The following is a 27,413-nucleotide window of genomic DNA, read 5'->3' as shown; positions in this document are numbered from 1 at the left end:
TTTGGGTGATCCAACTAAAGTCCCAATCAGATGCTCAGCCAAAGTGTGTTCCTTTCCTCTCCCCCAGTTCCTCGCCCACATTCTTGCTTTTGCTGCTGCAATTGCTCTCCCTTTCCCATAGAAGAGAAAGTATCACATTTCTTTAATTGGTTCCTCACCCCCCCACACCCAGCAGCACATCTTAGACACTGTGACTCCCTGAGAGTAAAATGCCTCTGGTATCTAATGGCAGAAATTGTTCCATCTTGACACCAACAAAGATCAAACCTAAATGCTGCAAGTTAGTCTAGAAGTGCAAGGAAAATTGTCCTTACTCTACATTTATGTAAAACAGATCCATGACTATACCTCAAAAGATGTGTCATGTAAATTTCAGATGAAAATAGCAGGGTTCAAAGGCATTAATTCTATGTAGTGTAACCCTTTAGTGGCATGTTGGAGGTGTGAAATTGTTCTTCATTAAACACAGGCTTTATATGCATGCTTTTATGTCTATGTCTGATTTAATTAGAGCAATGACCTGATTTTTTAGAAATAAATTTCTACTGTCTACAGCATTTCCAGTGAGACTAGATTATTAAAAAGCTCATGTATTATATTTGTGCTTTTCAGATTATTTCATTTTGAGGCTCATGAAAGTACTTTTTAAATAGTAACCATTCCTCAAATTGACCAAAACACAAACGTATTTTATAAGATTATTATCATGTGTCAGCCAATTAAACCATGTCTTTTAATCTTCTGCTAATTTCAGTGACATTTTCTTTACTACTTTTTGCTGTAGTACTAGCTATGGCCCCTAAAATGACAAACTTTTCTCCCCTTGGATGTGCAGTCCCTGTGAGAATGTCAAAATAGCTGTTGTACATGAACAACCCATTTCAGAAACAGATTAACCATTACACAAGTATGAAGGAGAGGTGAGTGTGGAGGTTGCATGTGGGACCTGCTCAAGTCCATCCTGTGAGTTTCCAGTCCTAGAGAACATCAAGTTAATATGTGAATAAGTATTCACTTTCTGACTGGGATCCATAATAACTGTGTAAGTAGTCATTCTTTTTTTCAGAGCAGATAATTATGTGTCATGATGCTTCAAGAGTAAAAAAGAGAGACAAGTTATTTTATCACAGATTTTGTGTTTGGTAATTTCTCTCCTTGTCTCAAGTAGACGTCTCTGGAAAGAGAATGACAAAATTCCTGGATGCTGGTTTGTCTTACTAGCTTTTATTGGTACAATCATGTCAGCCAAAAGCATATCTTGCTTAATCAGAGTATGTTCAACAGCCAAAGTTTGAATGGTCATCCATAGATATGTAAATATGTGTGTGTGTGTGTGTGTGTGTATACATATGTAGCATTGTGTATGTACAATGGGGGACCTAAATGGGTTTCACTTTTTTTCCCATTATGGCTTGGGCAGAGCATCTGCCCTCTAGTTCACAGTAGCAGCAGCTACTGCAGCAGCAGATACCCACCCCATCATGGCCAAAATAGGAGCAAGTTGCTGGGCTGGTTCAAGCGTGCAAACCATAGACTTTCTGCAAGGCAGCCATGGGCACAGGAGAGCAGGACTCGGGGACTGTAGTTGCTCCACAGGTCACTCGTCCACTGTGTCATGTACCATTGATGCAGTTGCACAAGTGTAAGAAACCGGTGCTTTCTATGACAGAGTTCACTTTGCAGACCAACTGCTATCAATTATGCTCTTGGAGGCTTTTTTTCTTCTTAACAGCTATGCCTACATTAGGACTGACCTGTCAGTATTGCTCTACCTATCTGGCTAAATCAACAAACCTTCTCTAGTGTAGATTAAACTTAATTAGGGATTAGCACATCTCCCAGTCTCTTGTTTGGCAGCCCTCAGGCTGAGAGGTGGAGCTCTGCTAGGGTTAGTTTATGGAGGCCTTCACCGGGATAGGTTTGGGTGTTTGGGGCTTTTTTTTAACCCCTGCTATTTGACCCTTTAAAAACACTGCCCTGGCAAAACACCCTAGAGAATGGCATTTAGACTGCAAACCCTGACGTTTGGATATAACTGAATCTGTGCATTTAGCCTCTGAGAAAGAAATGAAACTGTGCTGACCCTTCAAGATTGAAACTACTGGGTAAGTGACAGATCCTAGAACAGTGTCCCATACCCTGTGCGCTCTGTAGTTTATGTAGCTTGGGAAATTTCTACAAGTCACTGAGAGGAAAGCTGGCTTAAGTAGAAGCCAGTATCTCAGTTTATTTGATAATGTATGGTCCTAGTTGAAAATCACAACCCTTACTTCTAAAAGCAATAAGGAAATGGTAAACCTTGCTGATGCTTGGCACAGATCTGTCATGGTCTGACAAATACTTAAGGTAGGTGATGTTACATGTTGCATGTGGTGTGGAGAAAAATTATGATTATTCCGTGGTACAGACTGCGGAGCATCTGAGGAGAAATGAGCAGAAATACCAATTTACCAGGGCAATCCTTAGTAGATCCTCCTGTTTTCTCCTCTTCCCTGTGGGGCAATGGAGGCTATGGGCAACAGCCCCTGCCATTAGCACACCAAAGGGAAAACCAATCCTTTTTCCACTAGCAGCACTTTAGGGCAGGGTGTCTCCACTCAGACAATTTTGGAGAGGAATAATGCATTGTTGCCATTGCTTTTCAGGTCTTCACCCCAGGCCACAGTTTCAACACCCCTATTTGCATTGAGTGGGGGTTACTATGGAAATTTTCCTGTTGTCCTTACAAGCAGTTTGTCACTCTAGTCTCTGGGACAGGTACTTGGTGTGAAAGTATCAGTGAAGCTTTGGTAACCAAAAAAAAGAGCATGAGAAGGGCTATACTGTGTCAAGGCAAAAGTCAACCTTGCCCAGTGTCCAATGACCACATGCAGTAATTGCTTAGGGAAAGAATATATATTCCAAAACAAAAGGGCAGGAATAGTGCAGACCTTCTCTGGCTTGTGTTTTCAACATCTTTGTAAAAGATCCCTATCTGTAGCATATGACTGTTCCTAGGATTCCCACCATTCTTCACAGTGTGACAAACCCTGCCTAATAAGCACAGCTTCACTTCAGATCTGAGGATGTGTATTGGGTAACCCTGGTTGGAGGGTGTTCAAATGCTTGACAAGTGCTAGTCAAGAACTGGGAATTATGTCTAAATTGAAACAGCCTGCATAATCCTGAGGACATTAAAGCACAAACAAAAGCGTTGCATTTATTCTGGATGACTGTAAAAGTGCTGATCCCTGTAATTAACTTGGTTGAGTGGCACTTGCAAAAAGTATGTGAATCCTATCTGTTTGCCTGTTATTTAAACTGGGTATTGTACCTATGTATCTTTGAAGGCCAGTTCATTTTCAGCCTACCAGTGTTGCAGGTATCCTTATTATTAACTAAGCAAGGATGTGGCCTTGTTAACTGAGTTTTCCAATTCAGAGATTGTCAAGAAAACCTGTTGTTGAGTCTACGTCTTTTTTTCTGAAATCTGCACAGGTTTACTTTACCTGAAGGACTGACCAAATGCCAGCAGATATTTCTGGCATCCAAAATAAATGTCAAAACAATTCAATTAACAATGATTTTTTTAAAAATGTCTGCTGTTTTGTGTCGTATCTCAACAAATTAAAACCCATCCCTAGGATTTTGTTCTCACAATCTCTATCTTTGTGTGAACCAAACTCAGCTCTGTGATGTCTGTGGCTTTCCACATATTCTTTTTCTTAATATATGCTTATATGTTACTTAATTTGGTAATGCAGAATGTAGGTGTTTCCTGGATATAGATTCTTCAGTCACATCTTCCTAAATCTGAATATATCTGAATCTAAAATATGATGTACTTTTGTTCTTGTACTCGGTGCACTAAACTGTATACTCTGCAAGCTGTTTTGCTTACACAACCTTAGAGAGTTTTATTTACCATGATATGTTCTGCATGATGATTTTATCAAACAGTTGCAAATTATTCAGCTAATCTTAATTCTATATTTTACATGTTCTGAAATTTATGAAACCATTATACTATATCCTTATGAGGATGTTAAACCAGGATAGTGTGTTTGGGGGAGCTCCTCTATTCTTTTTCATGTTATATCTTTGATTTACAAGTGTGTGTTGAAATTCTTTTTATTTTCTCAACTTAATACCCTGAGTCATTCTTCTTAGTGGTCCAGAGTGGAAATGGAACTGCCATTTTCCTTTATTTTCATGTCATCCTAAATCTCAAAAGCATCACAACTAAAAGTCGTTGTGGTAAGGTTGCATTGCCCTACCACACCTCTGGAACATAAAAGCTGTCTTCTTCACGTTTTGTACATAACCGCTGCAGCAGGCGAAGCCAAACCTTCCATATGACTAAGCATTGCAGAAATCAGGCCATTAAGCCAGCCACATGTGCCTCCATTTCATTTGCAGATATTTAATGATCTGTATCAGGGACAACAACGTTGTTACATAAAGCATAGAGTCTACTTAGGAAATTAGAGAAGTCAGACACCGAGTCAGAATATTAAAAGCTGCTTTGAGATATCTCTTATAAGAAGTCCCAACGATGACAAAGGTGCTTTGCTGCCAGTGCTGAGTATTACTGAGAGCATGTTTGAAGCTGTATGTGGAGCAATAGGAAGCCCTGTCTGAGTGTATTGGATCGTATCATTAATAGCAGTAGCCAGGAGAGTTTGGACCTGTCATAAAAGAAAAGAAAAAATTTCTGCTTGAAATAAGAATTGATTAGCCTACCTAAATTGAGGCCTTTGCCAAAAATTAGGTATACAAGAACAAACAAAAGGGATGCTCTGTGCCATAACCTGGTCCTCTTCTATCCACATTCCCCTTCATCCCAGGCATTTTTTCACAGAGCAAGCAAGTTCTGATTTAAAACTAGCTGTGTTTCTTTCCTCCCTGCTAAGATGTCTTTAGGAAGACTGTGATGTTTTTCTACAACTTAAAATAATTTAACTCCCAGTTTAAATTTACTTATGGCCCTACTTGTTCTGTTCCTAAATTTTAGCTGAATTTGTATTTTTCTTCTCTGGCATTTACTCTGTGATATATTTATAGAGAGCATTTATATCCTTGCTCAGCTGTGTTTTGCCACACTAACCAAAACAAGGTCTTTTGGTCTCCTTTTGTAAAACAGATTTTCCTTTCCTCTGATTGCCCCAGTAAACCCTTCCCTGCATGTGTCCCATTTTAAGTCACTCTACCTCCTAATCCCATAGGACCAGAGATGCAGGCAGTATGTCTGAAGGTGTTGCCAGTGGTATGGAGTTGGAATAGAGATTGCCAAGTGATGGTGATACAAAGTGGTCTGTCCACCTCTGCGGTGCTCCCTGGCAGCTCCGTTGCCAGAACTTCCAGTTTCTATTGCAGCAGTGATGGAGGCCGTCTGGCTAACCACCCACTTAATCGGGTGCCACATGGTGATTCCACTCTGTACATACAATGCCTTTGACGTTTTTTCATCCATAGATTAAATTGGTATGTAGCTACTTTCTGTGCCAGCTTATTAATTAAAATACATAGAACTAATAATACATAAAAATACATAATATAATAATACAGATAACAAATCTGGTCCTGAGATTGGTCCTTGAACTCATATGGTGACACCCTGCAGCAAAATTTGGGGTTTTAGCACAACTATAATATCATGTAACTTTTTCTAAGTTCTTTGCCTCCTTGTATTAGTCTCTTCCTTCTGTATCGTAAATAATAATTTCCCATGTTGAGTCATAGCCAATGTTTTGATGCTTTCCTGGAAACCAAGTAGTGTGGTGGAATCCCACTCTTACCTAGACACAGAACTAGTCCGGTGTGATCTACCTGTAGCAAAGCTTTTATCCTTCACTGGATAAAACATTTACTGTTCATTCATCATGAAGAACTATTCCACCTTCCCAGAAGTATTTCTTCAGGACTATCAGTTTTCAACTGTAGTTTTCAAATTATTATCTTTTCCTCTTGAATCTAATAAATTCTTTTCCTATTTCTTTCTAGTGTTGCTGTTAACTTACTTAGTTCAAAGTGCAGAACTGCAGTCACTATTTGCCAATATCTGCAACTGGTAGATATATGGAGTCTGGACCTTTGAATAAAGACTAATTTTTGGCATCTTTCTCACATCTGACTGACCAAGGATGTCTGTGCAAATCTCTGTTATTGCTGTAAACCAGCAAAGACTATTTTTTTAATAAATAGTTGAGTCATGTACTTCTTTGACTCAAAATAAAAAGTAGCTTTCAGACCATAGTTTGAATTTGTGGTATTCTCACTATTGTTGCTTGTTTTGTAAACCAAAACAACCAAAAAAGTGTATGCATAATACTGAAGTGACACTGTTTAGCAATAAAGTTTGAAAATGTTACCTCTATCTAGATAAGTTTGCTTACAAACATCCATGATCTTAAAAATGTCTATGATTTGTTTTCAGTAGAATTTAACTAACAAGAAGTTAACTAAACAATCATGACTCGTGTATTTCCAGTGCTTTCAGGCTTAAGATACTGCAATGAAAAGATATTTAAGAAAAGCAGGGGGGAAACTTGGTACAAGTAGACATCTGCCTGTTTGTCTGCATGTATACATGTGGTCAACTATCACATTGTGCTTTGGCACATGGAAGTGTGTAGTGTTTGGAAGTGGGAAGAAGTCCCCTTCTGTTCTAGATACTGATAAGTCTCATTGCAGCAATGTGAGAGCTCCTTCTAACAGTAAATGTATTGACTTCCACAATACCCTCTGAGCAATAGAAATACTGTTATACTGTCACAGATAGTGAGTTAAGATAACAAAAACTAATCCTCTCCACCACTTCCACACCCTCCAAGGTCCACATAAAGGGTAGAGAGGGCAGAGTTGAACTCATGTCCCCCAAAGTCTGAACTCATGCCCCCCAAAGTCTGAACTCATGCCCTAACCTCTAGACCTTCCTTCTCTTTAGAATAACTGATCTCCGTAGAAAGTATGTTTTGCCACTGATTGCTGATTAATTAAATTTAAAAATTGTTGAAAGAATTGTGCTTTTACAAGTGATCCCCATATGGCTTTGATCGGGCTGCACCCACAGCTAATTCTTCATGACCAAATATCCAAAGAAAACTTATGTATCATTGCAGTAAGGAGTAGATGTTTGATGAAAATGGTGCTGTTGTAAAATGAAAGTGATTACCTTCTTAGAAGCAATGATTCAATGGGAACTTGCACTGGAAATGTGTAACAGCAATTTAAAAAATATGCAGAGCAGTATATCACTGTTATTATTTCTTTAGGAAACTGAGTAGCTTGTTAAAGTCATTCTCAATGACATTGAGAGTGCAAACAATGCAATTCTCAGACCACAAAAAAGAGGGAGGACAGGAGTAAACAGTCATGGTTGGCTGGACAAGGAGTCCCGTCTTATGCTTTGCAGCAGGATCCATGCCAAAAATGGTATACTGCTAGTAATTCCTTACAGCAGGCTGGCACCGGGCTACTACTCAGTAAGTCTGGCGGCACATCTGTTGTCTCACATAGTGGGATCCTTCAAGGATGTGAAAGCACTGTTAATGTTTTTAACTTTTATTTTTATGGTGCTGGTACAGTCAGCTTAGCTGGGGAAAAGGAATGAGAATTCCATTGAATTAAATGTGGGACGGTCAGAATAGAGATATTGCACCTCCCTTAGATAAAAGAGATAGTATCTGGCCTATTTGCATATCTCAAGGTATTATAATTACATGGACAAGTTTCCTAACTTTACCATTCCAATAACTTTCACAGTACTTCCTAAGCAAAAAGTATAAGACTAAGTTTTAAGTTGTGATTAGATCATTTGGCTTGAGTGACTTATCAAAATGTTTGAAATGACTTTAGAAAGCTACTGTCTACAATAACACAGAATTTCTACATGCAGTATCAGCATGTGATTTTTGTGGCTTCTCTTGAATTCATTCCTTTTTGCCATATTTCCAGAAAATAAACTTCCTTCTTTTCTTTATCTTTATAGGGGGTGTATGTTTGGGGTTTATTTTGTTTTTAATGTGCGATAACAATTTTTTCACCAAGTGTACACTTGTACTTGGTGGAAACTGGAGAAGACTTCAGTCGTGTAAATGCATCTTCTAGGTCTGCTTCAAAACAGCAGATTTTAGGTGGCTAAGAGCAGAGGAGGACTCTTGGGGGAGACATGGCATGGGTTGTAGGATGGATGAGCAACCATTCACCACAGAAAACTGTGAAATGAGACTAGTATTTAGAAAACCTGTTTCTTGTCATCCTGGGTCCTGCACCTGGCAGACCTTAGTGGCCAGGCAACAGTTAGTAGTGCTGCTGTGATGCTCAGTAACCTGAGCATTACCAATAGGAACTAATAGTCCTAGAGTCTCCCTACTCAAATGTCCCAATCTAATGCTAATTAAATAAATGTCAGAATGTCCACTCACTTAAATGGGCTTTGAGTAAAATTCTTTGCCTTATCACTGTACACAAAAACCTCCACAATTCTGTGCCACTGCTTAGAAATGGTCCATGGATTGAACTAAACATTCACTTTGAAGCACGAAATCTAGCACTGCAAGTTTAGATACAGAAAGGCAGTTCAAATTCCCAAATACAGCAACTTTAATAATACTTAATAATATAATCACATCATTATTTACTATTATAAACAGGTCAAAAGAACAGTTTGTAAGAACCTGTCTAATAAGATATCATATGTGAGATCTTTTTAATGATCCAGAGAAGATAGGCATATATCTTTCATTCACCTTTGGTAGGGGAACAGAGCACTAGAAACTTAAGTCATTTATGCCTCTGTAAAAATTCAAGCATCCAAAAAAGAACTGGCAGAACTGCAAGCATCAACAGAGTGAAGGTTAGAGAAGCTGCAAAAACTCTGGCAGAACTTCCCAAAGTAAATGGCCTTGTAGAAGTTGTGCGGGTAACTAGGAAATATAGCTGCAACCAAGAAAGCACCTTGAAGAAGTGTAGGTAACAGGAGGGGACCTGGGAAGCAGTGAGGGCCTGATGAGAAGCTAGCTTTGTAAATATGACCAAGGGGCAAGAAATGAGGGAGAGAGATCAAGTTTTCTTACTGACCTCCAGTGACCTCCAGGCTTCCATGCTCAAGGCTAAAAGAGGCTTTTTAATGAAGAATATGTCAGAATACAAGCACAATTTGGCTGAAGAGCCAGCTCTCGAGCTGGATTGCAGAAATTCTTTGAAGACCACTGATATGGGGAGATTGCAGTAAGTATTTTCTCTAAAAAAGGGACTACAAACAAGTGGATCTGCTTTCTAAAGAAAAAAGTGGAGTTACCTTACTATGGCATCACACTACGTGTTATCAAAGAACATCCCATTGCCACACTTCAAGCAAAATTATCCAGATTCCTAAACTAAAGGTATATCCGTATAGTCCATAATAAAGAACAAGAAAGAAAACTACACAAAACACTAAGTGACCAGTATTCCATCAATGATGGACCTTAACTGCAGCACATTTGCCTTATCCCTGTTTGCATTAAACATAGAGTACCAAATTTTCTAACTTCTAGTCATAAAGCCAGACCTCATGACCTTGGCTATATTCTATGAATAATGTTAAAAGTATTGTTGCCATTTTTACCCTGTGTATCTGGAATAAATTTCATATCTAACACAAGGCAGATACTTCAAAGACCGTAAAGATATTTTCTTTCTCCCCGCAAGCAATTTATCAGCATTCTTCCCAGGGAATTAATAGACTCCAGGGGATTCCAGATGTCTTTGAATGGTCATGCTGCTTTTCCACTGAACAGTACTGCCTATGGTTAGGGAACTACTATGACAACCTGTTCTCCAGACATTGACCGTCTGGCACTTTAGATGGCCCCAAGACTCACACAGTCTCACAAATTTCCAAATTGCCTTAACTAATGAAGTGGCATGGGAGGAGGTCTTGGAAAGCTTGCTCTAAGTCATTCTAATAGAGCATGTAAACATTATAATTCTTGTGCCATCAGTTGTTTTCTTTTTGCTATGGCATTGGCAAAATTTCCTTTGTGGGAACAATTTAGCTTGGGGACCAGTCTGCTGAATCTGTCTTGCCTTAATTCCATCAGCCTGGGGGGCTTGTTCACTGAGAAGAACCTGTCTTCTCAGCAAAATAAGTGAAAAGTAGATTCAAGACTAGACGGTGTAAGGGCATTTCAGGGCAAGAAGTGGTTTTTCATTTGATTTTAATAACTGAGTTCTTAAGTCTGTAGCTGTAACTGAGTACTTTACTGTTGCCCTTGGAGAATGCAAGATCTTGAAGGAGACTGTAAATACTTATAAGAAGCTAGGTGCCCTTCAAGACCAGGGTTGACTTTGCTGTTGCCTACTTTAGATGCCCACTTTAGGCATCAGGATATCTAAACCGAGTATGTCAGTGCTACCAGGATGAGTCAGAACACTCAGCCTCCTTCTGCAGTCAGTAGAGATGAGTATTTGTTTCTTAAAGTGTTGCTTACCATGCTGAGTGGAAAGCTGTCTAGAGCTGGCCAAAAGAAATGCTAATTATGAGAGGGACTGAATCCCCACTTGTAAGGAGCCCCTGCATCAGATCTGCACTTCAGGCACCTTTGTCCATTGCTGTCACTCTGATCCTGACTGATGAGTCCTTGACTAAACTAATTTGCATCTGTACCTTGTTTGCAAAACAGCCCCATCTTAGACCACTCAGCCAAAGAGGCCACACAAGGTTTCCTCCATGTCAGTGAGCAAGATTGAAGCCCACAATTCCCACTTCTCCGGAGAGGTAACACTGCAGATGGAGGAAGTTATTCAAAGACAAAAGTGAATAGACGAAAGGCATCCTAGGTCAACTAATCACACACCCACCTTCCACTGACCACATTGGTTAGGTATAAACTGACTGTAACAATAGCTTGGGCTCCTAAGTGAAATGTAAACATTTTACATACAAAAACACTGAGTGTGTGAGTACTGCCTAGACTGATCTTCATCCTATTCTATTATCTACCAGCAGCATGTAAGGATGAGAGACTCTGAATTACTGCAGCTGACACCCTCTTTCTGAAAATACATAAGTTTTGTTTCATTAATAGGTACTTCTCTAGTGCTTAGCACCAATTCCCAGATGGAACAGAGCTCCACAGAGAAGGGCCCTGTAAAGGCTTATATTACACAGTAGCTTTGTGCATGGATGTGAATAGTCCACAGATTTGGGGGGTATTTCAACCCTAAATTATTGAAACTGATTTTACTGATTCTGTTACCTGTTTTAGATATCAATTACTGCCTTTACTTGCTGGGTCTCACTGTATTAAATATAGGGAACTCCACAGAAAGACAGAACCTTTTATGAAAAAGTCCCCTGTGTCTGCCCTAGGAGTTTGGTTTTCTCTCTGTCCCTGTGCACTGGTACCTCATCTCCTTCTTAGGTGTCTGCTTTTGGCCTTCTTTCCTCCTAAACCTTTTTTGCACCATGAAGTTACACACATGAGAAGATGGTATAGTATGTTGTTTCAATACCCTCTTCTCTGAGGGTTCTGTGGATACCTGGGTAGCTGTCAGCAAATCACAGTCCTGCAAGATCCAAAAGCAGCAGAGATGTTTCCACAAAAGCAGCCAGATTTTTGCATGTGTTAGGTAAAATCTAGTTTAAGCACTTATCTTACTAGGATGACAGTGTCAGCAGCTGGACTGTAGGAGGTGGTGGTTGTATTACCATATGCTCTTGAGCCATTGTGAGTTCAGGCTTCCATAGGTCTTTCTTCTCAGGGAGACAAGCATTTGACATAGGACATCACCATGGCTTAATATAAGACAAAAATTAACTCCAGTGAACAAAAGCATTCCCCAGGCTTTTAGCTGCTGCCAGAGAGAATATTGAGCTAGGTGGACCTTTGTCCTCACACAGTGGATGCTCTCATGTTCTGTAGCTAGAAAGTAGTTGCAGTAGTATATAAGAAATATGTTATTTTATTAAAAACAGAGATTGGTATGTAACATTATTTTTCAGTACTCTGTTCTTCATAGAAGTGCTTGTTACTTATGCAGTTGAATTACTTGAAGGCAATTTGTTAATTTTCAGAATATTATATTAAAATACAAACATTGGTGCTTTATAGCCTTTTAGATTTGCCAGTAGTAGATGAACTATGCCTGGGTAGGTATGAAAAAATAGTGATTAATATCAGAATTTCAAATTGTATCTAATAATGAACAGTTCTTAAGAATTTAAAAACTGAATGTACAGTGACCTTGACCACTTCCCTCAGCCTTGAGGTCTCCCTTTAAAAACTACTTTTCAGATTCTTTGTATCCCTGTCCAGGGAGATAGCAGATTCATAAACTGCAGTAATTGAAACCAGTGCAAATTTCTTGAGTATGACTGATCATTACAATTTCTTACCGAAAATTCACTTACTCCCAGCCAAGATTTTATTAATTTTAATATGAAAACATCCACACCTATCATTTCTCCCCTGAGGTCTTCCTAGGCTGCTGCAGAAATGGAGTCTGACTTCTATTGCTTTGGCTAGAGTTGAGGATGTGAATTCCTCTGCCTAATTGCTTTTTGGATAACCTACAAAACACCAGGGGTCAGATTCTTGGCCTGGTAGTGTTGCTTTGCACAGCTCTGGCTCGATGCCACAGCTCCCATCATGGGGAATCCCAGGAAAAGAGTGGTACAAGGTCGGGGTATTCCTGACTTCAGATACCCACGTTTTCTCAGCTGCTGCTGTACATGGCAATAAAAGGGAGAAGCCTTAAAACTGCTCAGACTTAAATGGAGGGTTGAAATGGCCCCCAATGGGACGCTTCTGCCCAGCTAAAACTTTACTCTCAGTTGATTGACCTCAAGTATGAAGCATCTGGTGACTTAAGCAAAGATTTGTGATGGATACAGTTTCTAAACCGTTGACCAGGCATTTGCTCCCCTGGGAAATAGTTTTTAAGTTCTTGCTAGTTTTGTGCAGTCTGACAAACACACCTTAGCAGTGCAGATGAACATTACCAGAGTCAAAGATCACAGATGTGCACACATACGCTATCTGTGTGTGTGCTCCTGCACAGACAACGAACATTTTACTATGCCCTTTCTGTTCATAGTAATCAGGGAAAACAAGAAACCCAGCCACCGTAAAATTTGCCTATTAACAAAGCTAAAGTACCACCATCTTGGGTATATATCCCTCCAGAAAACATGTCCATCTGTAACCCTAAGGTTGATTTTGTACCACATCTGTGGCATGTGACATATGAAATTGTTCACTTGCATCCAGGAAATTCAGGAAAAGGAAGAGCAGATCTCCAAGTCATAGCTGACCTGCCTTTCATCCTGCTTGTGCGATGCTATCACATAAACTCTATAGACTAACATGATATTTGCCTGAAGGTACAGGCAAATATCTCTAAAAGGTATATCCTGCCCACTCAGTGCACCAGGCTTATCCTGAAACCAGTTGTTCTGACAATCATCACCCGATGATGCTACGTGGAGGACTTTCCCCCATCATATTAGGGAGACCTTGACAAAGAAGAGGGGCATGTGTGGGGTTCTCCAGCCATATAACCAGAAAGTAAATCTTTCTTATTCCACAGTAGAGCCCCAGTCCTTGTGCACATAGAGTTTGAGGGAGAAGGGGATGCTGTCCCAAAAAAGGGTAGTACTACCTGTCATCTCGTTGTATGGCTGTTTCTTTTCCCTAGTGCCACGCAGAGGAGCAGGTTTGTGACAAGAGGAAGAGGCAAAGTGTTAATGAGCAGATGAGTCACTCCCAGAGCAGGTCTGTAGAACCCCTGTGGGCTTTACCCCCACTGACTGTGTCCAGGAGGTTTTGCATTTTGATCTGCAGATTAGATTAAGGTGGGAATACCCCCATAAACTTGCCTTCAGAATCAAAGCTTCCTTGTTAACCAGAGTATTTCTAAATCAATAACACTATCCCCCACCAATAAGAAAAAAATATTTGTCAGTTGTTATTCAACAGCCAAGAAAAAACCCAAATCCCAAACCTGAAGCATTTTTCACTCTTAGAGGAACTACGCCGGGTGCCTGGTCTGGGATTTGTGAGAGAAAGAGCAGTGTGGTTTTACACAGGTGTGCCCTGCTCTCTTGAGCCGGTGGTCCCATCATGCAGGAGGAAGACCCCGCCTGCACTTGCGTGACCCCTCCGGTCAGCCCAGGCTGGGGCTGATGTGCTCTAGGCGGAGCCACATCTGCCCTTGCTCTCCAGAATGGAGGTCATCAGCCTGCCAAGCTTTCCAGGAAAGAGGGAGTGGCCGGAGAGTCTTGAGTTACCGAGCGTGGACCACCTGGAAAATAGTGTGCAGCGAGCACTTGTCCTACCTCTAGACACTCCACACTAAGGAGTAAGGGATGCTGAATTGGCTTTGAACTCCCACCCAAACTCACTTTGAAGAAATGGAAGGGCAGGCAAGTAAATGCATGTTCTGTTATGAAAAAATGGCAATAGCATTTTTGCGTTTTAGTCTGTAATAGAGATTGGTTCAGATTACAATATTTGGATCTAGGCTTGAAACACATAGGTGTCTAAGTCTATCTGGGGACAGTGACTGTTTGCAAAGCCCTTGACCCAGGTTCTGACCAACAGTACCCTGCAACTTTGATGTGTTTCTAGCTCTGATAAAGAAAAAGGGAAAAAAATAAATTTCTGTCTGCATTAGCGAGAAAGCATATTTATAATGCTGCCACTATTTGGTGACTGGGGAAAAAAATATAGTCTCTTGAAAGGCAAAGCTGGGAAATAGTTATCTTTTATTTCAAGAAATCAGGGTCATAAAAGTTATAACTATAAAACACACAGCAGCCCCAACCCTGTACATAAAACCTCTTGTATTTTATGCCTCCTTTTCTATTTCAGGTCTTCATTTGCCTAATTACTACTCAGAGGCTGGCAGAGATTTTCCCTGCAGCGCTCAGCTCTGCTGACTGCAGAGACCCTACCTGGCACACTAAGTTAGTGCGTCAGCATTCTAGGTAGAAATGAATGAAAAATCAATCAGGGCAACTGCAGTGGTAGCATATACAACTCTAACCTATTTTGTGCATGGTTTCGAACATTTCATTGTGTATTTAGACATCTTTTAAAATGGTAAGTGGATCTGAAATAAAGTAGATCTTTCTAGTGAGCCTAAGAAATGTTTTGTCATCTTTACTGCTTAGCTCAAGCAAACTTACCACCCTGACTGCTAAGTTAACTTGCAGTCTTGATTGAAATGCCAAAACCTCCGAGAAGATTGTTTTAATCTCAAAAATCTATCACCAGTGGATTGCATCATGCAGTGGATGTAGATATAGTGATAGCTTTGATTCTTTTAACTGTATTTACAGACCAGATGTAGAGTAGGTCTAGAAAAGAAAAGTACACTAGAACCTTTTCTGAAACACAGGTATTGCTTACATATGCAAGGAGTTTGGTTTATGGGTATTTGTGTGTGTGCTTTTATTTTTTCATGTTGTATTCTGCATAGGCAGACTTAAATATGGATTGCCAGTTTCATTTAATGTAAGTTTATGTTAAAAAGGTCTAGTCTTCATGCCTAAAAAATTAGTAGCTGTTGTAACTTTTTCAGCTGAGTGGGTTAGATGTGTTATAGATCCCTCATAAGATCATTGCTGTAACAAGTTGTGCAGTGCAACACTGTAAAGGTTTCCAAAAATTCACAAGCTTTTTTGTTTGTGATGCCCTTACAGTGAAGAAGATTCTTTTGACTATAAAGATGAAGAGTCTACTTTTTCTGGTGCTGATTTCTGTCTGCTGGGCTGAACCTCACCCTGACAACTCAAGTCTGGAGCATGAAAGAATTATTCACATTCAAGGTAAGGAAATACGTAAGAAAATGCCAGTATCTTCAGATTGCTGAAGGAAACAGAATAATGTGCTTAATGATCCTTAATTTTTTATTCTGCTGCACTGTTTTTTAAATACTATTATTACTGGTGATCAAACCTTTCCTTTTCTGGTTCTGTTGCATTATTATTACTCCTAAGGAAAGTAAAAAAAATGAAAGTTGCACTGTTTAATAACACTTAGTCACAACCTTGCAAAGATTAGTGAGTAAAGTAGAGCATGATTTAAGATAAAGAAAAAAGGCATGCATCCTAAATAAGCAACTGCAGTGGGTTGAAATACTTTTAGTTTATTGTAGAACATATTTGATTTTAAGAAGACTGTCATACATAGTTCTTAGCATTACAGAAATGTATTGCTGTTTATTATTTAAAAAGGCTCAGCACATCTGAGATCATAATTGAGCAATTTAAACCAGTAAAAAAAAAAAAAGGGAGCTTACCCTGAAAGAAATGTGTCTTCCCTCATACCTTTAATTCGCACTAAGTATTATACTGGCCTTCTGCGTAATCCTGTTCGGTTCATGTTTGAATCCTAGAGCTTATAGCTGTAGCAGGATTTGAGTCTGCAGTACAATGCAGCTGTTTTTTCAGTCCCAGCTTCAGTCGTTGAGGGTCATCCTGTATAAGAAAAAACAGGGGATTTATGCAGTAAAGACAGGCAGAACGAACAGGGATTTTCCTTCTTTCATTTATATGTTTCTTGAGGCTGGCTAGAATTAATCTTGCAAAATCAAGAAACACAGAATTATTGTTCTCTCTCTCTCTTTAAAGTTTGAATCCTTTCTCTCAACAGCTGGCAAATTGTGTTATTTGAGTGTTTGTGTAAATATGAATTATCAAGTTAGGGCAGGTTACTAAGAAAGCCTGAACATTTAGAAGTTCACAGGAAAGTCACAGAAGTTAAAGGTACCTGCACCTATTAAAACTGTCACTCGGATTGTCAAGGTCAAATAAGGAATAACAGATAGCTGGTTTCACTCTAAGGAAACTTACAGGATGAAGGTCAAATGAATGTGTTATATCAAAATGAAGACCTATCACTGTTGTGAGATGATGAACATGGGTTCCCGAGGGTAAATTTCAAATTTGACACCTATGTATAATAAAAATACAGTTTGCCTTTCCTTTTATAATGCAGTTTATTATCTCTGAACTTTATTTATCTTATCTTTTTGGAAGATTAAATTAGTGGAAATAATTAAACCAAATCAAAATTATTTTTCCTTAACCCATGATGTTAAACTTGCTTAGTCAGCAGTTTAGTGTAATTTGCAAGTCATACATGTTGCTTATTACTAGTCCTTCAGCATGTATACAGTGCAGTCTGCAAGTGATAAATAGTTCAAAGCTGATAGAAGTTTCAGGATGGACCATTCTTCCTACCCATGAAAACTTGTCTGAACCTTGAGGTTTATTACTTCAAAGAAAGCTAGATAAAGCTTAAAATTGAGCTCTACCATGAGCTTTGTACCTCAACTGATTCAGGCTCTGAAATGCGCAGACCACAAATCAGAAAGAATAAAACTGCTTGGAACTTGGTATTTTTTCTATAAATTTTCTTCATTCCTCTCTGCATTGTGGAATCCCATCAGGGTTGGGATTCAGCTCTGCCCAGTGCTGCATAAACACATACAATGATCTACACCTGGAAGCGAGCTGGAAATCAGGGAAGCCTGTGGAACACATGTGTTATAGCTTCATACAAAAGGTATTTTATATTATATTAAGGACTGAAGCATCACTCTCCACAGCTGAAATCCAAGAAATGTGTAGCTAAACTCCTCCTGCATTGCATGCTTTGGAATGCCTTGGAATTATAAAAGGTGAGGACAGATGTTGTGTAGTCAAGTACACAGAGCTGAAAGGGATCTCCTGAGGCAATGAATTAAACTGCCTTCTATTCCCATTTCTTTACAGCAGGTAATCTCTTATATGTTTAGTTTCATTTTTAAAAAAGCTGGGTTTCAAATCTCATTACTGCAAGGTAGTTATTTTTCTGATATAGAAAACATTCACCTAATTCTCCATGTTTATTCACAAACATTGTATGGTCTTATCCTTCTCCTAGTGTTGTTCCTTAGCTTCAAGTAACAATTTTTCTTCTTTCACTTTAAAACATTAATAAGATAACACCATATCCTCACAGCTATTATTTGAGTAAACTTTTTCAAATTCTTCTCTAAGTGAGAAGTTAGAAATCTTCTCTAACCTCCAGTTACCTGATAATGTTAGTTGTTCATCTCTGCAGTGGTTCTTGTTTGAATTCGTACTTCTTGAGTGCACCCAGCCAGGATTTTATTCCAGGTAAGATCTTAGGCTGGCATTAGTATTTTTGTTTTCCAGCTAACAATGCTTTTTTTTTCAGACCTTGGATCAAATTTGTACTCTTCCCAGCCATGCTGCAGTGCTGATCGATAGTCTGTTGTGATAAACAATATTTAGCAGTCATTCTCCCTCAATATCACTTTCAATTAACAAGTACAAGGTCTATATCAATAATTCTTCATACTAGGCCATAAGGATCTAGATTATGCATTCGGTATTAAATGTTATCATACTTTTTCCATCCTTCTTTCTTGAAACTTTCTAAATATCCATTCTCCTCCCTTCAGTGATGTTTAATGTGCCACGTGAAATTTTTATTAATTCAATAGTCATATTTACTTTATAACGTAAAACAAGTGGAAATGTTAAAGTCTCAGAAATTACACTGGAGGCAGTTCACTGGCCTTTTTCTAGGCTAATCATTTATGTTTCAGCCCAGCAAATTGCAGTTTCCTCTGTATCTAGTGCTTGGACACTTAGCAAAGTTTCTACCAAAACACATATTTTCTCCATCCTGTCTAATTTCATGTATTTCCCATATCACTTGCTTCCCTGAGCTCTGAGCAATTGATACACTACATTTCCTTGGCCTTATAGATTTATTTTTATTATATTGTTGATAGCAAATTAGTCTGGCACCCTTTGGTAAGTATCTACTGCATTTTATCCTTCTTTCTAGTGACTTACTCTATTTCTGTTCTTCAACAATTTTTCTTCAAAAATTGTTCTAAGGTCCTGTTTGCTATTGAGGTCAGACTAATCAACCTGTTAATAGTTAAATTGCTTTCTTTACATACATTTGTTATTTTGCTGTTGTCCAGAAACACATGATACCATTCCTAAAGTGAGACATAAGCTAATATCTCTGCCATCAGGTTCGCCACACCAAGTGCCAGTAGTAACATCAGTACTTCAGGCTGTGAGGTTTTCTACCCTTTTATTTGATCAGGCTATATTTTCTGAGTTCAGCTTTCATCTTTATGTTTTCATTTCATATCAATGCACTCGTGCTTTAAACAACATTATACTTTAGAGCATCAAAACCAACGTTATTAAAAAGAGAGGATTTGTTAATATAGTACTTGGGTAATTTCTCTATTGTCTTCCACATTTATTTGTGTAGTGACTCACACTACAAAATGAACCTGTGCCTGTGTCCTGGTTTCAGCTAGGATAAAGTTAATTTTCTTCCTAGTAGCTGGTACAGTGTGTTTTGGATTTAGTGTAAGAATAATGTTGATAAACCACTGATGTTTTTGTTGTTGCTAAGGAGCGCTTACCCTAAGTTAAGGATTGTTCAGTTTCCCGTGCTCTGTCAGCACGCAGGTGCACAAGGAGCTGGGAGGGAACACAGCCAGGACGGCTGGCCCGAACTAGCCAAAGGGATATTCCATACCATGAAACGTCATCCTCAGTACATAAACTGGGGGGAGTTGGCTGGGAGGGGCGGATCGCTGCTCCAGCATCGGTCAGCGGGTGGTGGGCAATTGCATTGTGCATCACTTGTCTTTTCTTGGGTCCAATTTCTCTCTTTTTCTTATATTCCTTTTCATTACAATTATTATTATTGTTATTATATTTGTATTATTATTTTATTTTAGTTATTAAGCTGTTCTTATCTCAACCCAGAAGTTTTACTTTTTTTCTCTGATTCTCCTCCCCATCCCTCTGAGGGTGGGGAGGGGGAGTGAAAAAGCAGCTGCATGGTGCCTAGTTGCTGGATGAGCTTAAACCATGACAGACTGTTTAAAAGACATTTTTCACTGCTACAGTAAGATCTTTACAGTCCTTCCTGACATGCTTCTGATACATGCCCCATTTTGTCATCACTATCATTTCTTATTCTTCACAACCTGCTAAAGCACTAATGTACAGTGCCACCTCATCACCTTTATCTTTCATTTGGCCTTCCTAAAAAGCAGCCACCTATTAATGCTGTATTATTGTCTGATGGCTATTTCAATGTCCTTCTGACTCCCTTAACAACTCTGTGTCAGGAACCAGAAGATCTAGTTACCCCATTTTGATGCTGCTCCATTAGTATAAAAACTCCTGCCATGTCTCTCAGACTCAGCATTTGCTAACCAGAATGAACAGTATTTCATAAATTGTATTGTCCTCTGATTATACTGACAGGTCATTGCTTTTATGAACACAGAGTTCTGTCTTTCAGATGTCCACTCTCTTGAAACTGTGGATTTCTTCAGCTTTACTAAACACTTACCAACCTCTTTAACATTGCAATAGACACAGATATGGCCTCTCTTAAATCTTTCAATTTTTCTTAGAAATGAGTTGCTGGTTTCATTAATATCTCTGTTCCTGCTGTCAGTGTCAGCTCTAGTTCTTGTTTCTTCCCTTGTTGGTTAATACAGTGAAACTGGACCTCAGCCAAATTTCTCATCTGCTAGACAGTTTTACCTCCCTGCCTTTACCAGTATTCCTTCCTGCTTCTTTCCTCTGGCCCATTTCCTTCGTTTATATCTTTTCTTCTTTGGTTCTATTCCAATATCTATGAAAAAAAATTATAAAATATCTAAAACTGCATTTTATCTCTTCTGTTATTTTATATCCTTTCCTGAAGCCTGTGGTGGCTTTCATGGGTTTGGTCAGGCTGCTCTATTATCTCAGACTGCTTGATGATATCACCTTCCTCCCTGGTAGTTTGTCTGCATACAAGTCATTCCAGTTTAACTTTGGTGGATAAAAGCCAATGAGAGAAGTATATTTAAATAAGATGTGTGGTCCGCCTCACTCCCCCACCCCAGTAAACTCCATGTGCCTTAGGATACCAGTTTCACTCTTTAGGAAAAATCATATTTCTGAATGAAATCATCTGGTAAATGTGAAAATGGGACAAAAGTATACCCTAGCCACATAAGTGTCCTCAACAAGAAAACAATGCTACTCTAAGCATATCAATGTAATTAAAGACTCGTAATTTTTCTCTGAAGTCAAGATCTGTGAAGGACTCTGTGACCCATGAGAGAGGAAGATGATTCTTTTCAGTGCTCGGCTTTGTGTATCTCTGTGATCTATTCATGGTGCTAGTTGCTGACCAATTATTCAAAGAGGCAGAGTACCCTTCAGAGATAATAGATAATAGCATTCTTCTGTGTGTAGCTGTTCTGCAAAATAAATGAAGTTGACTAAGCCATTACAGTAATTGCTAAGTTAATTACTTAAGGGTATCAGGAGCTTTTAACATATGCCTCCAGTTTGTTCAGGTTTTAGAAATACAAGAAAGGCCAGCAAAGAGAACACAAATTTTGGTTTGTGAAAGATCAACCTTTAACTTTTTAGCTTTTCCTTGAATATAAGTGAATTTACATTATGCAGCATTTCTTTTCCTTTCAGATACAAGAATACACTCATTTGCCTGTCAAGATCTTTGCACCAATTTATTTATACATACCAAGAAATATGTCAACATGGAATAAGCAGAAAACTTACTAATATTGCCCTGTTGAAAAAAAAAAAGAAAGAAAGTTAAATCAATTAATCAATAACAAAAGCAGAAGAAATCTTTGCCCAACTTGTTCTGCATGATAACAAGTTTTATTTACAGTCCACTTCCTCTTTTTCAAAACAACCCAGAACCAACAAAGAGAAAGAAGATTTATAGAGTTGCTGGACTAGCCAAAAACATGATAAGAGATTAGATGCACTACTGAGTTGACCCCTAACAATGATTCTTGCCTTCCCACGTGTCATGCTTTTCCACTTTCCTTTTGACTTTCTTCCTTTGGTCCACCTTTCTGCATTTTTCCATTTTCAGTGATGTTACTTGTTATTTCTTTCCATTTTCTTGCATTAATCTTTTGTGCTTAAAATTTCTTACTAGATTTGTTGCCATTCAGGACACTAGATTATGTCATGACGCATTTTGCAGTCTCTTCTTATAACTGAGCTGCTTCTTTTACATCAACACAACTTGCTTTCCTCTTCAGAGGAAGGCATGTTGCAACAGCATGTAATAGAAATGTCAGCAAAGAGCAACCTCACCTCCTATTGGCATGTTAGTTTCATTAAAGGCATTCAGGACTGCGTGTTCTGGAATAGATCTTAAATGATAGGTACCAGTATATTTGGGTTGTAAGAAATTATTACAGAAGCAAAAGTATTCACATTAAGCATAAATTTAAATTGCTAATTTGCCTTTACTTGCTACATCAGTCTAATTCCATATCTATATAGCATTTAAAGGTAAAGAAATGGAAAAGTTCCTCATTGGCTCTATGTGATGTTTTGGTTTTGTCAAACAGTCTAAATGCCACCGATAAAGATTTCCTTCTGTGCAGAAGAGGTGCAGAGACATTGTCATGATTTCTGTTCTATTCTGCTCTGTGAGGCCTGATCGTCATGTAATTTCCTTCTCTATACTGAAGTAAACACTTACTTAAAGTTTATTTAAGGCAAAATGTGGCAATATTTTAGAAGAGCTGAAGTTTGTTATTTCCCTGTTGGTTTTATGTGCTGTTAGATCTCCTAGAAACTTAAACTTGGTTAACACGGTCCCTTTAACCATTCTCCCCACCCTGTTACTCAGGTTGAGTAGCTGGGACCAGCTGAAAAATGTTTTACCTCAGTCCTGTCATCTCTATGTTGGAGAGACAGATTTCTTCTTTGCCATTTATAAAACAGGTATTTTTAGCTGTACTGTTATTTGGAACCATGTACCTGAACTTTTTAACTATGATTTATCTAGCATGTCTCTTACCAGTTGTATGTCAAAACTTAACAGTAATGTCTAGAGAGTATTTTATCCTGTCAGTTTAGAGGTAGGAACACAGGAGTCTGACGCTTGTATTTTCTTTCTTGTGGCATAAACAAAATTGCATTAATGCTTGGGCCAGATAAGAATAGCTTTTCCTAGTCTTAACAGCTGATATACAACAGTTTTCAGATTTTTTTCCAAAAGCAAAAGTAAAAATGTAGTTAGTTAAAACATAGAAAAAATGTAGTAGGAAAAATATGTGGAAAAAAGTCTGTGTGTAATTCTTCCTCATGTTTTCCCCTTCAGATTCTCTGAGTAATACACATATATATGTGTATATCAATAATACACTTCCCTACATATTATAGCAAGTGGGAATTATTGTTATCACAGAAATTATTTTTGAGGTTTAAATAAGCATGGTAGGATAACAAAACATGCTACTGCTATAGGAAGAGCAAGGGTATTTTAACAGAAAAGTTATGCTCAAGTCCCTGGTAACACTACAGGAAAGCAAGAAACAACTCTGTGTTAATTTAAAGTAGGATGGCATACAGTGTTATTAACCTAATGGCTTGCTAACAATGTAGAACATTTAGGCAATACACGAGTTTATCTGACAAAACACATCTATGATGTGACCCCGACTTACGATTTTTTCCCTCTAAAAATGCACATTTTTTATCCTCTACTGTTTTTCTGTACATTAAAATGTGGGAATAATCAAGTTTCATAGCCAGGTCAGCATAAGTTTCTGGGCAGTTCTGATGGATAAAGTGGATAAAGCTGTTTGCCAAGGGTCGTGGCATGACTCATCCTCTCTGCCACACACTATGTTCCTCACCTTCCAAACCTGGCTTGACATTACTCTTAAGTGCAGAAGCCAATTAAGAGAGAGAAAAAAACCACAAACAAACAAAAAGAAAACTACACACACACACACACACACACACACAAAACTAAAAAGACAAGCAAATCTGAATACGTGTCCAGCAGTAAAATTTGGAACTAAACCAATAAGCCATCAGGTGAGATGGAATTGAGAGCTCTAGCAGCATGAGAGCAAGTCCACTTACTGTCCTTGGAATGGGAATCCCACTAAAGTCAATGTTAGATGTGTACAAAATAATGACAACTAGAACAGCAGTGCTAATTGCATAGGATTCAGACAAGGGAGAAAGAGAGGTGGAGAATAAAACAGAGGCAGATAGCATACTGCTGCCTGTGCCTTATTACTTAAGGTAGCAAGATACCCCTTCACCTGCAGTATGTACCTGCTTGATTTGGCACCGCTAAGATACAGCAAGCGGACCCAAACAGCAAGGTTCCAAGTGAGTTTTCATTTGTGGCAGGCAGTCTTTCCATCAGCTTGGAAAAGCAGCTCCCAGAGTTGTGTGTTATCCCACACAGCTGGATAGCTTCTGCAACTTGGACAAACTCATTTTTAGCTAACTTAGCTGTTTTTGCATTATGTTGCCTTTGTCATCCATTTAATTGCACCAAGAGGATTAACAAAAGGCCACAGCCTGTCAGGATCAATAGTAGGGAAGCAGGTGTGGAAAAAATACAGCAAATTAGTCACCAGTGGTGCCTGGTTCTGTGCTAACAGCTAAGCTGCTGCCTGTCTCAAAAGGCAAAATATGCCTGGAAGGGTGAAAACCCCACCTAGAAAACCTTTCTCATCCCATTTCTGACCTTGGAGCTGAGACCAGAGTCAATAACCAGGCTGTTGCCATCTCTGTTCCCATCAGAAAGAGCACCTGGAGGTTGCCCAGCACACTCCTCACCGTTCGTCCACCGTCTGAGGGTCTTGAGTGGCCATGCATGTGGTCTGTCTTGTCGCCAGCAAGGATCCAAACTGTCCTGTTGCAGACAACTGTTTAGCGAGGGATTATCTGGGGTTCACAGAGTTTATAGTTGATTAGCCATTCACCTTACAAATTCTCTGACGGTACTTCTGAAGAAAGTAGTTCTGGGGGAAAAGAAGTATTGTCTTCTTCAAGTAACGTGCTGGACTCTGTGATAACGCTCTGGTGTCCCATCTTTTTCCTTCTTACACTCATCTTTTAGATATTTCTGCCATTTAGATACAAAGATAATTTTATTCAGAAGGAGCAGCTTTGTCAGAAACCCCATGAGGAAAGCAGCCAGGGAGCCAGTCTGATAAGCCTCAGTGTTTACCCTGTCTTCCATGATCAGATCACTGTTTTGAAACAGATCGTTTCCCATTGTATTAAGGAAACCCAGGAAGCAGGATTCATTCCTCATTTAAGATGACTTTCAGAGCAGTAAGCTAGAATGCTGCATCCAGAGTGCTAAACATATTTTAAATGTAGGGATTCTGGTTTGTTCTGTGCTTAGGCATTTGTTTGTTTGTCTGTTGTGGTTTTTTTTTTAACTCCTTTGTCAACTCCAGAAAGACCAAGACCATTCATTTTGCCATGCTACCCAAAATATGCAGTTAGGTGAATTGCCCCTGCTTCTCACCGGCTGCTAGATAATGAAAGCCTCTTGGCCTCTTGCCAAACCCCAGTCATCTCATTTTTAATCTGAAGTCCCTGCCCCCTGCATGTCTTCTGCATGTCTTCTAGACCAAAAAGAAATTATGCAGCATCCCCCAATCTGACATCTGCTTTTCCTCGAAATCCAGAGGTTCTTCCTTCCTCCTCTCCTAGGTCTGGGAGCAGCAGCAATGCAATTTTCTGCCCCACAGCCTTTCCAAAGAAAAGGGTGCATAATCTCTTTTTCTGTAAAAAAGAACTGGCTTTTAGAAAACTCGAGGGTGGGAGGCTTATTTCAAGTGTTGCATCTTCCTTGGAACCTCCAAGGATGTAGAAGATGTTCCAAGCTTAGAAAAGCCATGCTTTTCTTTCCTTCCCCAGCTTACCATCCCCTCTGTTCTTTACACTTTCTGAGATATAAACTCAGGTAATGACTGCTGCAAAGGGCCAGAGGAGGTGGGAAGCAGCCAGGGAGAGAGGTACACCACCGCATTAGGATGCTAATGCTGGAGTCAGAGGTGGCAGAGCTCTGGGCAAGTCTCCAGGCCTTGCTGGCGCAGACTAGCTGTTGTTAGAAAGAGCGAGCATTAGCAGCCTGAGTCAGACTCTCCCTCCTGCCCCAGTCCTTTCTGCCAATATTTATTGACTTGACTATTTCAGTATTAAAGACCCAACATACTTGAGCTCTGATTCAGATTTCTTGGTACTAACCACCCCGAAGCATAACATTTCTCCTCCCAACGTGGACAGAAGTCTGTGGAACGTCTTTGTCCCTGAAGGAAACAGGGAAATTTGCAGACCAACCGTCCTGGCTGCCTTCACTTTCTTCCTTCTCCTCGTCTTGTGGAAACAGTGTTAGCAACACTTTCCATGGTGCCTTGCCTCAAATCACCTCTCTCCTTGGATGCTCTCCTCTGATAGAGGGAAGATGGGTTATCAGAGCTGCCCTGAGTCTCTGCTCACCTCTGGGAAGAAGGGCAGTGACAAAGAAAAGCAGTTGTATGGGACTGCTCTGCAGTAATTATTTCTCACTAGGTAGGAAGGTCTCTCGTCCTGGTAAAACAGCTTGCAGTGCTCAAGCTTGTTCATTCTTGAGGAAGCTGGTGCCCTGGCTAGTCTGCCCTGTGCAGGTAATAGCAATGCTCCTGACACAGCACCCCCTGACAAAGAACTACACATTTGGGATACCTGTTTTTCTTAAGCAGATGCACGTTCACACTCAGCAAGCTTGTCTTTGCAATTACCACTCCCGAACGTGTTTGCATAATCATAAAATGCTGCATACCCTGGGTCTTTTGCTGCTTAGTGTAGCCAGCGTGGACAGATAGTGCAGTCAAACTGAAACTGCAGTTTAGGTGAACGTATCATTTAGCCGGCAGACCTGTCAACAAGACTCAGAAGCCTAGGACTGTCTGGAGACATTTATGAGCTACAGACCCTAATGTCTCCCTGCACCCGCTGTGGCTGCAGACACACCACAGGTTTTCACTCTCTGGTGGGCTCCTCACTGAAACCTCGTCTGTCAGCCCGTCTCCATCCCAGTCCTTCCCTCCTTCAGTCATCCACGCCTCTCTCTGGCTGATGACTTTTTTGCATGCATTTCTGCAGTTTTGTCCTATCAATCCAGATTCATCACCATGGATGCCAGCAGAAAATTGCTGCCAGCCTTCACAGGGTCAGCCTCTCAGCAACATCTGCATTTGGGAAGTTAGCCTTGGCTTTTGCTGATGTTAGAGAGAGGCAGACCAAGCCTTAGAGTCAGGAATCACATTTCTAGGCAGTTACATTGACCTGCTGAACACACACAGGGAATTACAAAGTCTTTCTTTGCAATCTGTTACATAGAGTGAGGTCAGTAATTCTTTCCCAGCGAGCAGAGCACCGGTGATTCATTGCTAGTTTCGGTCAGTGTCTCAGTGATACAGGACAGCAATATCTACAGAAGCGCTGAGCTTGCTAAATCAATTTTGCAAACTGAGCATGGGAGGACAGGCAAAAGGTACTGAAAGAAGGAAATATTCTCGCTTTTGGATACATCTGC

The 27,413-nt window shown here is 39.6% G+C and overlaps 1 protein-coding gene across 2 annotated transcripts in view; it reads left to right on the top strand.

The window, feature by feature from the left end:
* HAPLN1 (hyaluronan and proteoglycan link protein 1) overlaps window positions 1–27,413 on the top strand; it is a 69,420-nt gene that overhangs the window by 18,440 nt on the left and 23,567 nt on the right. For both annotated transcript variants that reach the window (XM_069775897.1, XM_069775898.1), the window contains one exon: window positions 15,671–15,796. In XM_069775897.1, coding sequence (XP_069631998.1) covers window positions 15,697–15,796 — 100 coding nt within the window. In that variant the 5' untranslated portion in view covers window positions 15,671–15,696. The remainder of the gene's footprint in view (window positions 1–15,670; window positions 15,797–27,413) is intronic.

The sequence above is a fragment of the Haliaeetus albicilla genome, chromosome Z (genome assembly GCF_947461875.1).
Source record: "Haliaeetus albicilla chromosome Z, bHalAlb1.1, whole genome shotgun sequence".
Lineage (NCBI taxonomy): Eukaryota > Metazoa > Chordata > Aves > Accipitriformes > Accipitridae > Haliaeetus > Haliaeetus albicilla.
The sequence above is the reverse complement of the archived record's forward strand: the minus strand, read 5'-3'. Positions and strand labels throughout refer to the sequence as shown.